This window comes from Bombus fervidus, chromosome 1 (genome assembly GCF_041682495.2).
Source record: "Bombus fervidus isolate BK054 chromosome 1, iyBomFerv1, whole genome shotgun sequence".
NCBI classification, from domain to species: domain Eukaryota; kingdom Metazoa; phylum Arthropoda; class Insecta; order Hymenoptera; family Apidae; genus Bombus; species Bombus fervidus.
The window spans coordinates 3,206,004-3,218,716 of record NC_091517.1 but is presented as its reverse complement, the minus strand read 5'-3'; the positions used below and the strand labels follow the sequence as shown (position 1 = coordinate 3,218,716).

General features: G+C 38.2%; 1 protein-coding gene across 8 annotated transcripts in view; it reads right to left on the bottom strand.

The window, feature by feature from the left end:
• The window catches only part of LOC139986835 (uncharacterized), a 388,837-nt gene that overhangs the window by 203,348 nt on the left and 172,776 nt on the right, over positions 1–12,713 (bottom strand). For all 8 annotated transcript variants that reach the window (XR_011799729.1, XM_072002492.1, XM_072002509.1 and 5 more), the window contains one exon: positions 11,896–12,118. Coding sequence is in view for 7 of the 8 variants with exons in the window: in XM_072002492.1 (XP_071858593.1) it covers positions 11,896–12,118 (223 nt within the window). In the remaining variant the exon portion in view is untranslated. The remainder of the gene's footprint in view (positions 1–11,895; positions 12,119–12,713) is intronic.

The following is a 12,713-nucleotide window of genomic DNA, read 5'->3' as shown; positions in this document are numbered from 1 at the left end:
GATCCTCCGATCAATTAAACTCCGGTAAAGGTGCGCGTGCCAAGCTTTTTTCTCGCGAACCTCGTGCAACCGCATTGTACACGTTAATTAACGCGCAACGCACGCTCGTATAATCGCCATGGTTTTATTCGCGATTTATCACAAACCCTTAATTAACGATGAAACTATCGGCCCAGTCGATGATCCGCCATTTAATCTGCTAGAACTATTTTTCTACCACGACGATAAGATCGAAAACCAATGGAACGTCAAAGCGAGTGTTCGAAAGTTGCAACGCCCTGAGCCGTGAGATTTCAGACAATATTTTCGTCCCGCCAGGAATACCGCGAATACCGACGCGTTTCACCAATTTTTCACTCTCTATGGCTTTAAACAGAGATTCCCAGGGAAGATACATCCCGTACACGTTTCGCCATTTATTCGAACCCTTCGATTGACTTCTTTGGAAGTTTCTAAACTGTACAAATTGAACAGAAATACGTGTAATGATTTCTTCCTCCATTCCTTTTCTCATATGACGAATGTTACATAAATTTTGTATTTTTTACTCATAGCACTGATATATTATTCTCATGTACGTATAATGCACATATATTTTATGTACATGTTGAGAATTGTGAATCTTAATTGCTAAAATAAAAGTAAAGGAACATTAAGGTTACACTTAGAATTCATATTAAAATAGTTTTAGATTTATTTAATAAACGATTTCCAGGATCTTCGTCGATATACATTTGCACGCGTCTCAGCACTCTCTTTGTCTCGCCATCTTTCATATCACATTGCCAACGGAACAGTTACGTTCATCTGTTTTTCGAGACGCTGTGCACACACATACTTCCATACACTCATATTCACATACGTGTGCCACTACTACGCGGCTAATCTAGTCTAGCACACAAAATTATACATATCTCAATAGTACATATATTTTATGAGAATAACAACTTGTTAACGCTTTTCCTAATATAGTTCATATTTCACATTGATATCGTAGTATTGATGACCATCATTTATTTATTTTGACGGGTACCACCGTTTGAGAAAGTCAACACAGTAAAAAATGAATAAATAATATGCATAACAAGACGCAAAAACAGCGCTATGATGTATCGCGTAACGTAAACTGTACACGATTTATAAAACAGCGAAGAGAACAGCCAAAAAGGTCAAGCCGATGAGTGTTCGAGCTGGCCTGACTACACGGGTTAATATAATCATTAACAGTAACGTTCGCTCGACGTAGGGATACATGGAATAATGAGTGCTTGCTGAGAGTCCTAAGCGGGCCATTAAACCGAACTAAACTGAAGATGTCAGGGCATTCGAGATGGTAATTTAGAATTTTGGAAAGAAATGACAAGTCGGATATAAGTATAGGTCGTTGAACGATAGGAAGTCCGAACGAACTTAGAACTGTGCTATAATCATAGCAAGTCCTCGAGATTGGCTTCTGAATTTTACGGGTAACGAAGCGCAAAAGCTTATGTTGAATTCTTTCCATGAAGTATATATGATCTTAACGAGATTCAAGTTAAGAACGAAGAAAAGTGGAGTAAAAGATTTTAAAGACGTTAGATATTATTAAAGCTAAATGCTGTTCTCACGGTGAGAGCTTGGCGAGCATAGTGAGAGATCGAGAGCTCTGGGAATTCTGAGAGAGAATTATAACACAAAATCCTCTTGATTATTAACATCAATTATTTACGATGAAAACTCAGATAAAGTTTAAACTAGCATATAATATCGTATTATATTACTTTGTTGAATAGTTTCCTCTACTTTAAAATGTTGATAAAATTCTCGACTGTATTTTGCTCCGAAGTATCCTTCATAGAAAAATTAATTCCATAATGAACAATTAAAACTAATAGCCATTTAAAACTAATTCTTTCCCTGGTAATCCTTCAGATCACTAAAGAAACGATTCGCGATTGTTTTTCCTTCGAGCTTTTAATTAACCTTGTGGTACCTGCTTAACGGTACAAAAGCGACGTCTTCGCGGTACAATATCGTCGCAGAAAACATCGCAGACGGTACCAAAGGAAACCGGCGGACGAGTGGCAGGCCACGCTAATTGCAATAACAATAGGCCGCCGCTTTGAAACTTTCTCCTCGGCTGACCGTGTGCTGAACCTTGAGGGGCTTCTAATTAGCAAGAACACGTACCGCTCGTGCAACCTCGTCATTCATAAATTCGTCCGCCATTCATGCCGGAGATCGGTGTACGAGATCCTGAGGCCACAAACACGTTCGTAGATTTCTTCAGCGAGAACCAGTAAGTACGATCGCGAATGAAATAACTCGATGAAACTGATTCGTCGAGCATGTGTATATCGTTGCTTTGCTTCTAAAAATAACGATCGCCAGCGACTCTTAGATTTCGTCGTTGATGTTTAATAGGACGCAAAAGAAATTACTGAAAAAGTGGAAAGGATCGCTAGCTTTATGAAACCGGATTTATCGAGACAAACGAATTTAGTTCTTTTGCATTTGATAATGAGTAGATTTGTTCAATTTTATAAAAACTTTATTATGCAAACAAGATATATTTATATATATACAACTGACCAACATAGAATCTAAATTCATGTTTGCTTCATCTTCTAACTACTGTTACGTATACTTTACATATTAAATACATCCTGTGTATTTTTGCACGTATAAATTCCCCATAAATGCATGAACAGCCGCAGTCTAATAAGTAGATGACGTGCATTTCTTGGAAGTATTATAGGTATTAAGTGTTTCTTAATGTTACTTCATAAATAAAATTGTTGCAGCAAGGAGAATTTTAAAACACAAATGTAAATTCTACTTTTATGACGTAAAAGAATTCCAAACCGTTCCACGGATATCTTCCACAAATGAAAATCATATTTCGATAGACGATTTTTCCAGCTGTTAGCTGTTGCGACTTCTTTGAAAACTTTGAGAAGTGTGTGCCTAAAATGTGTCGCCAAAAGTAAGCGATGACGAGTATACTCGTCAAAAACAACTAACTGCTTAAAGGTACAATACGTTGAATTGTTTTGTAGTATGTTAACAGGACAAAGGATTTACCGTGTCTGTTTTTTCGTCCAGTCGCTGGGAGACGCGATCGTTTGATGTAGCGCGTCAACGGGAGTCGTAAATTCCCGTTACGATTGCACGAATCGACACCACGAGCAGGGCGATCCCCTTATTTCTTTTGGGATAATAGGGGTGATTAGTTTTTAATATAACTGGAATCCACAGTTATGTAATATATATATTTATTTACACTAGCCTACAATAATTATTGCGTCGACAGAAATTGTTTGACTTCGTCGTGTCGGAAAGCACAAGAATTGATTAATCCGAAGATTGATCGATTTGATGGATAGAATGCCGAGAACTTAACTTTGATATGTATCGATGTTCGATGAATTCGCGATTTTATCCGTTAGCGTTTAAGACGTGAGCGGTAAGATTTCTGAAGAAGGACTAACAGCCCTAGGATAAATTTCTTGTCCTCTCGGGGAGACGACGGGATCGAATCGACGTTTCTGGAACTCGCGGCAGGGCGGCAACCGTGCGCTCGTCGATACATTGTATATCCCGTCGGGGAGATGAGACGATTTGTGTATGACGCTAGAGGACCGCGAGAGACGGTTAGAAACACGATCCATATCAAGCTTCGCGACGTAACAGTGTCTAATTAAAGAGACGTATGTTTCATTGTTATACTCTAATACCTGGACACACCACTCCCTGATATACTGGAAATTACGTGCGATTTAAACAGAAACGACGATAATTCCGTACTATGGTACAATATCCCCCGTGTCAAGTATCTTCGACATCGAAACAGACAGCTGCACTTAGCCATAGAACTTTGACACGGGGATGCAATCGTATCGACAGCGATTATTGCCCCCGTCGTTCAAGCTATGTTTTCTCCTATCCGAAACACAATATGAGAGTGTCCATCAGGAAGAGAATTCGTCCAAATTTCCGAGGGCGAATTGCTCCTCGTTTCCACCAATTCTATTCTATCGTTAAATTACTCTGTTCGACTTAACTTTCTCAAATGTGAGGGTTCTGAGAAACAAAGGAAATTATTTCACGCTTTTTTGGCATATAATTTTTCGCAAAACGATCACTCACGAACGCGAGATTAAGAAAAAACATTAGTAGCAAATGTTAGAATGTTTGTTGGAAAATTTGTATACTCTACCGTGCTTTTACTGGGAAATTTTAATAATTGTTTTCCATATTGGCCACAATATTTTTCAAATAGAAATAAGATTCATCTTAGATTTGTTTCATTATAATTAGTATTCAAAGTTTCAAAAGTTTCAAGGCTATAATTTATCAAGTAGTATGGATAATCAAGTAGAAATGCAAGGTAGGAATAACAAAGAAGAGACGATCGAATTTGAAGAGATCGTAAAGAAACGAATGTCTTTCACGAAATCTGAAGCACCCAACAGCAATTTGTCACGTGCCATATCTTTATGTTGGTACTTATTCCTTGTTCTCTCTGTTCGCGTCTACTCTGAGCCTTTTAAAATCTTATACGTCTCGCGATAACAATGGATAAGTCCGAAGAAAATCCTTTCGATTAATGATGCCACAGATAACCTGCGGCTAGGGTCAACGTCACCCAGATATGGACAGTTTTACCCGGGATATCCGGATATTATCAGATCCTGGTCACTATGATCTCTTTGTGGGTAAGAATTTGTCCTAATCTAATTTTCGAATACCTTTCCTGTAGCTACCTGTAGAAAAGATACGCCAGTTTCAACTTGTTATTCGAGTCATCCCTCAATTGAAAATGTCTATAATCGCGCGATTATAGAAACTTTGATCCCCAAGATATAATCCTGTAATAAATCCTTGAAGTATAAATACGACGTAAGTTATTTCTAAGAGAAATGAAACGACACGTAAGAAGATAGGCGATAAATAAATTATTATATCCAATAAATTGGCAATTTCCAGCGAGAAATTAACTCGTCTTCTCCGGTCAACAGGTTAATTACACTCTCATTCAATCAACGTATTCTCATGTATTTATCACGTCATATTTGAATTACTCAAAATAATTACTCGTTCTATTTAATTATTCTAACAATTAACAAAATATTTGCCTGCGCCGTGATGCTATAAAACACTTTCTAGAAAATGTATCGATTGAAACTATTACAAAATATCGCGAGGTATAAACGAAACTCTTCTATTTCACCCGTAAACGAAGCGGTTACTTCTGCCAATGGTTCGTCATAAATAAACAAAATTTCTCTCAAGGAAGGAACCAAGCTTCTGTTTAATAGCTGACACGCTCTATGGATCGTTTCGCTTTGATCACTCGTTATTTTCCTTGTTGCTGTAGCCGGAACAGCTTTGTAGTTTCACGCGAGGAAACATGTAAGTCACGTTACGCCTTTATTGTGCCTTCAACGATCTTACGAACATTTTACTTCTAAACATTTTTCTTGTTAACACCACGAAACAAAGAACTACCGAGAAAAGTTGCATCGGCAATCAGTTATGCCTGTTTCTTCGTTGCAGAAGTAGAAGAACCACTTCTCAGTGCCTAGAAAACTTCCGTACTCGATTGCGCGAACTTTATCTCGAATTCTTTCGACGTGACCCGTCGATCCTATCGAATCACCGCCAAACCAGATACCCCGCTAATTTCGTTTCCGGTCGATGGTATCTTCGACCAAGTTTTCGGTAAACTGGATAAAACGGACTATCTATTGTGAAGAAAAACCACTGCTCTATAATTACATGATTTGATACTATGAATATAGAGATTTTGGATATCACAGAATTGTATTCGATTTTTTTTTTTTTTTTTTTTAAATGAAGCTATTTATATAACTAAGGGATCTGCGATATTTAAGTTACGTTATGAAGATTTCTCGTGGCGCAAACTACTTTAAATAGAACGATGTCTTAAACACAGACCAACCTATTTAATGGAACATCTGTTTCTTGAAATCAATTTTGTTGTAAAGTCTAATTGCAAGTTCGACGAGATAACTTTGGAAGATTAATTTTCGAAAATTCATTTAGTGAAAAATTATTTAATTCCTTTAACAAAATACTTTCACACGGGTTGAGGTTTTTATAATATTTGCTCATAGATTTGTACGTATATAAGTCGTTCAGAAGGAATATTTATCAGCTGCATGGTAATGATGTCGCAAATGCTGCTTTTTATATTCTATGTTTACCTTGTAATTTACTGTTACTTGTGTCATTTACTAGTGATAAATGAATTCATGGAGGTAAGTGATTTGTTTCAAGAAATGAACATTAATCTTACGATTATGTAATAAAACTGAGAAATTGATAAAAGGAGATTGGTTTTTGAGAGATTCATATAGGGGCTACAATGTTGGCATAAAAACTGCAGGTTTAAATTTTACAGGAAAAAATTTCAATAAACATGGAAACGTTGGGGCTGTGTCGAAAGTCCACCATGCCGTGGGTACATTTTCATGAATCCTCCCCGAGGAAACCTGAACGCCCGTAGAATATGTTAATTACAGTAATCAAAGAGCAGAACTAATTGAATTGAACGAGGTAAAAAGTTTCAAGCCGAGAATTAACATAAATTAGAAGAGCTATTAAAATCTTTTTTAGCCTGTTCCTGGGGCTGCAAGCTCGACTGACTGTTTCGTAGCTGGTCGATTCGCCAAACGGTACCTAGATACCAGTGTCAGATACGAATGTCAATTTGTACCGATTCACCGAAAAGATTTTATCGTTATTGAACCGGCTCGTGTGTTTCCTTCCAATGTTCGCGTTTCAGTTTATTTAATTTCCTGAAAACATTTTCGCGAAAAACGTAGGTCTCTGTTTCGCGTAATGGACACTTGCATTTAGGAAATTAAACCGTCTATAAATATAATAACTCGTCCCTTCCCTTTTAACATGTATCACTCGTATTTTCCAACCAAAATCACTCGGTGGGATTATTCATCGTAAAAAATAGAATTACTCAACAAATCCGTCATTTTGTTCAGTCTTAATTTCTCGCTTAAAAATATAGTTCTCGAAGTAAAAATCATTCAAAAATGTATATACGTATGATTATTTTTAGAATATTACTATTTTTTAATTCTACTTGTCAAGAGATATCGAAATTTGCAGATTTAAAAAAGTCACAAATTTGATGTATAATAAAAGTAGGATCTAATCTTCTTTTAAAAATACAAAAGTCGTTAACTTGGAACTCATGTTCGCACGCTTTCTCCGGTTTATATAGAGCCGAAAAGTCGCCGAACAGCTGTTCGACAAAAGCTACGTCACGAAATTTCACTTGCGCAACTACGCAACGCGCGCTGTATAGACCTCGCATAGGAACAATCTAAGTACTGTCCACTGTGATTTATAACGTCCCCACTCAATGAATAGGACCTTAATCAACTCTCCTGCCGCGATTAATTATTATTCGTAACGGCGGCACACAGGCGCGTGCCACCAAGCCGCTAGACACGTCAATACGCATCGCGTCCAAAGGCCTCCACTTTGCTCCACCAAATTATTCATTCCTTCCACAACCTTGTTTAACTCTTATTTGCAATCTTAAATTGACATTTTCATTAGGTGTACCAGTTGAATTTGCACACGAGTAATTACTACTTATTTATTTTCCTTCTCAAAATGTACAGTTTTATAATTTGTATAAATTCGTTTCTTTCTACTTTTAAGTGTATTTTATGATGTACGATTAATCACGCAGGGGGAAATTGTTATTCGAATCGACAAACTCTATTGTATCACTAAACCACGGATTTTGCTGTAAATTCGTTTAGAATCGTGCGATATAGTAAGAGAGGGATATTAAATTTGAAAAATCTCGCAATATCTTATAACGTATCATACTGTGACTGGATTAAATAAAAAGATACATGAAATAGACACACAGTAGAGTGCAAAGGATTATTCGGTATAATTGCACGAGTGTTGGCGAGAGTTGGTCGAAATTCGAGTTAATGGAGGCAGCGGTAATTACGAAATAATATAAAAGTAAACCGAAAGTATTCCACGGACGCATGAATTTCAGTTGCGCCACTATTTTATCCCTATATTTTATTACCCTTTTATTTAACCGCGAGCCGCGGAGTGTTCGTAATTAAAATTAATTCGCTCGGCCGTAAAAAAACTTCGAATAATTCCAGCCGGCTAGGCTACGTGGAAACCGCGTAAAAAGTCTTTCGCCGCCGCCGCAATGCACTCATTTCCATCACGAATTTCTATGGGATCCTACGTGTAGGCGAATTGAAAGAGCGTTGTACGCGACCGTTGGATTCCGTTCTGTAGAGGCTTTCGTTAAAGTCGATCAAAGAACTGATTGCTCGCGCGAAAGAAACGAATTATTTCGGTGTATTATATAAATACGAATTTATACCAAATACTTGACCAGTCGCCCTAATTGCCTTCGTATCCACATTAAGCTACAACGAAACGAGATCAAAAATGAATTAATAATCTTAATAATTATACAGTTCAGTAAGTTAGGATCATTTTTACGAGCATTACCGTCGTATCACGAAAACAAGGAATCAATCAAAGAAGCTGATAACGCTAATTAATCTTTCCTTGCTTAAAAAAAAAAAAAAAAAAAAAAGATTGGAATCAAATAATCGAAATTGAGGAACGTTACTAAAGTAGATACAATTACCATAATAACCACGAAAAACATGGATAACTCTTTTAATACGGTCGTACGTGGAACTTAATAACATCGCAGCTGGTAGCTTCTAAATATCCCGAAATTAAATTTTTGTCCAACCACCCTTTAATTAAAAGGCACCCCGTCAATGGCATCAAACGAAATTGCACCTAGTTTGGTACAGAGAGAGGACCGTGCCAAAGTATTCGAGGTTCCCCTAATTTTTCCTATCGTAGTGTTAATAATAAAAGAAAGAATTCGAAGAAAGAGCTCGAGTTAACACGCTGCTTCGTCCAGTTGAAGTTCCAGTGTGGTGAAGAAAGTTGACTGATTAATCGCATGCAAATGCCCTGTGACGACACCTTGAAGAAGTTTAATACGTACTTTGTCAGAAAACGTGTCCCTGGGCCTGCTAAAGGTCGAACGATCATGCTGTAAAAGGGATTTCATCATACTTTCAACCGTATCTAAAGCTATTTTTCCGCATTACCTAACGCGAATCAATAACGTAAAGAGGCAACTAACGTTGTAAATTGTTTCTGGGCGATTAGGTGGAATGTACGATCTATTAAGGCTGTCGCTTATTTGAAAGCATAATATATGAGCTTCTCAGAAGTCAAAATGATTAACTTTTTCTGAATTTCCTAAGTTCGTTGCATAAGTACAAGATTAATATTCGATTATCAAAAACACGGACGGCTCGTTCATTGCAAGAAGATGTCATAAGTAATAGTGAATTCTAAGGTAAATTTAAAAAACAATGTTTATATCAACATCATCGCTTTTCTGCATTTTTCGATTTATGCAGTCGATCAATGTAGTTTCTGAATAGCTCATACGAATAACATCAGACGAATGTCGATAAATTTACATTATACGTTTGAGACCAGGTCGACTTAAGTTCGTTAAAATTAACCCAATTGCATAATATGCACCTAGCGAGAAGAATTAACGATTTAACTGGTTCTCCAACTATATCAAAAGTGGATTTGCCATGTTTATTCCGTGTGCTCTTCAAATGCTATGAATGAAATATTTATTTTCATAATGAAGTCATTATTTCTTTTTAAATCCTAACACGTTCCAAATGTTCCAGCGAGAATATACATCGTGTGAATTTCCAACTTTACTTTTTTCACAATTACGTACACAATTATAGGTTTCTACGCTTCATCTATGGCAGAAAATTAACAGCGCCAGAAAGAGCTTTCACACGAATTCGACAATAAGACTTCGCTTTCGCTATAATCGACCCTAAATGCCGTAAAAACGAAGAAACGGGCACAGGCAAAGGGATAAGTCGTTAGAATTGCCGGCGACGAAAACGCGACACGCCGCGAAACGTCGTTAATTTCGGAATAATCGCCGCGTATCGACGCGAGCGGGTGCGAACGTTCACTGTCGCCTGCTGCTCGCTCCAATTTAATATGGAAATCCTGCGCTACGCCCTATCGAGAAAATCAATTACGTCTAATGAATACAACATGAAGGGTTAAAGGGTTCGGCAGGAATCTGCGCGCACTTTTCCCTCGATTCGAGCGACGTTCGAACGGCGAGAAAGAACAGGGTGAAAATTTCCAGTCGAATTGCGGCGGCCACGACAACGTTTCCAAGATCATTTGATTAAACGTGACTGTTTTTCGAACGAAGTTAAATGGTGGCGCTGAAATGAAGTCAGTTGGAAAAGTTATATAGCCAATTAATGAAATCTCAGCGCAATTTGAGGGTTAAATCACGCGTCCGATCCGTCTGAACTATTATCGTGTGAATTTTCATACTTTCTTATCGAATGGAATATGAAACAGCATCGCTTTTCTGTTAATTACGATTTTATAAAATATGGATCGTTTCTTTTAGTATAAGATTCCCATAATATGACAGATAAGTGCAAACGTTATGCCCATTACTCATTTCTAATTTTATGACTAACTTCTGGTGAGAGAGAAATTATGTCTCATTTCTGACGAGAGGAAAATTATGGCTCATAATTCTAAATACGTAGCTATATGATGCTTACAGTGGAAACGAAAGAAAAGAAGAGAAAACGTAGAAGCATATAATCAAGGAGCGGAGAAGGAATTTTAGATTTAATGAATATACCGCTTTTTTTTAAGACGTAGAAAGCGTAATATAATTATCGTGCGTTGTCAGTTGGAAATTAAAAGAACATTAATAATGAAAGAAAGGACAGAAGGATTTAATGCGATATTTCGTCTAGAAACTAACGAGCTACGTTGATTTCAGACGCGTTGGTAAGCTGTCGTTAGATTATGGTTACAGTATTTTCACACGTTACGACTTATTCCATTATGGTTACGTCTAATGAATACAACATGAAGGGTTTAAGGGTGTTCAACAAAAATCAGCGCGCGTTTCAACCCCATCAAAAACACAGCTAACTGAATTCATGGTTGAGTGGGTCGAAGAAATGTGATTTGTCAAGCTGCGAACAGCACTGGACCGCATTAAGAAACGCCGACGCGACATCAATTAAAGATTACACAGTATTCAACCCTTTCACGGGCTGGCGGCTAATGGACTTTAAACATTAAACGAATTGTTAGCATTGCTAACGTTAATACGAACATTATCACGCGGTGACATTAAAATAAAAAAAGTTAATGAAAATCCTAACGTAATGTTCATATGCATCTCGTTAAAAAATTCATCAAAAGGCTGCATTATTTTATTCAATTTAACAATTATAACCAGTGACATGCCAGGTGCGTAGCTTATCTTATCCTTCGATAAATAATATAACAAGCTCAGCTGGAAAGAGTTAAAACTAACGTAGTATCGGCAAAGAAACAACTGTTTCGATGCATCGAAACAACTCGAGTTCTTTTCTCTTCTTGAAGCTCTTAAAATATTTGCCTCTTAACCGAGCGACAAAGGCCATTTAAACAGCTGATCCTCGCTTATTTCGAGCAGCATGTAACATACGAAGACAAATCAAAGAAACCGTTTCACAGACACGCGGACGTGCACTACAGTTTAACCAACTTCTATTTATTCAACCGAGATTCCGTCATCTTCCTTTTGTTTGCCCTTTTAAAAAGAAGTAAAAATTCGGTGGTGGTTTTCGTAAGTACTAACCAATGCCGTCGTGGTTCACTCGGTTGGCCGAGTTCTCCAGTCCGAACGAGTTGTGTAAACACAGTGTCTAAGCAAACGGTCGCGTGAAAAACGGGCGGGTGCAAGTTGAACGACTGATGGAAAACGAAAGAGGATTCACTTACCTTCGCAGGGTCAGACTTCTCGGGCTCGTCGTTGAAGGTCTGCGAGCCACGAGACATGGTGTTCCTACGGGGTGTCGTGGTGCCATCCTGCGAGGGGCGGACAAACTCGATTCTGCCACCCTCGACGACGATGTTCGGGGCTGGTGGAAAATTCTCTGCGTTACCGAGCGGGTCGCAGTAGCCTAGGAGCCCGGCTTTCTCCCCGTACAGGGGGTGAATTTGTCTGCAACAGTCGGTAAAGACGCGATACTGTTAGAGGGTTGCAAATCCAGATGGAGTTTTCAACCTAAATTCTAGAACGAGAGCTGCTAACAGAGAAGGAGCCGCAAATTTCCGGTGAAAGTCTCCTCACGAGGAATTTAAATCGTTAGCTGAGTGGTCCGAACAATGAATCACGAGCGAATGAGCAACCAATTCGAACAAGAGATATTGTAAATTTGCACGTGAATACGGATAATTCGTACGCGGCGAGAATTTCGAGGCGAATCGAATTGATCGCGCCGAGGTGAAAGCAGCTTTTAATCGGGACATTTATCGATGAAACTGCAGACTAACGAAATTAAAAACCGACTGGCGTTTAATCGTCCATCGGCGATGCATTCTTCTCCCTGCCGTTTTCCGATAAAACGGAACGTACGCTTTTGCGCGCGTATGATCTTCAATGATTTAATATTCCATTCGTCTCTGTCCTCGCAGAGAGCAAACGAACCGCGAAAACGCGCCAACAGCTCTAAAAGTATTCGACCAGAATTGAATCGCCAATTTAAGGGAATAAATCTGACCGCTAGCTGACTCGAGGCTCATTGAAATTCAAATTG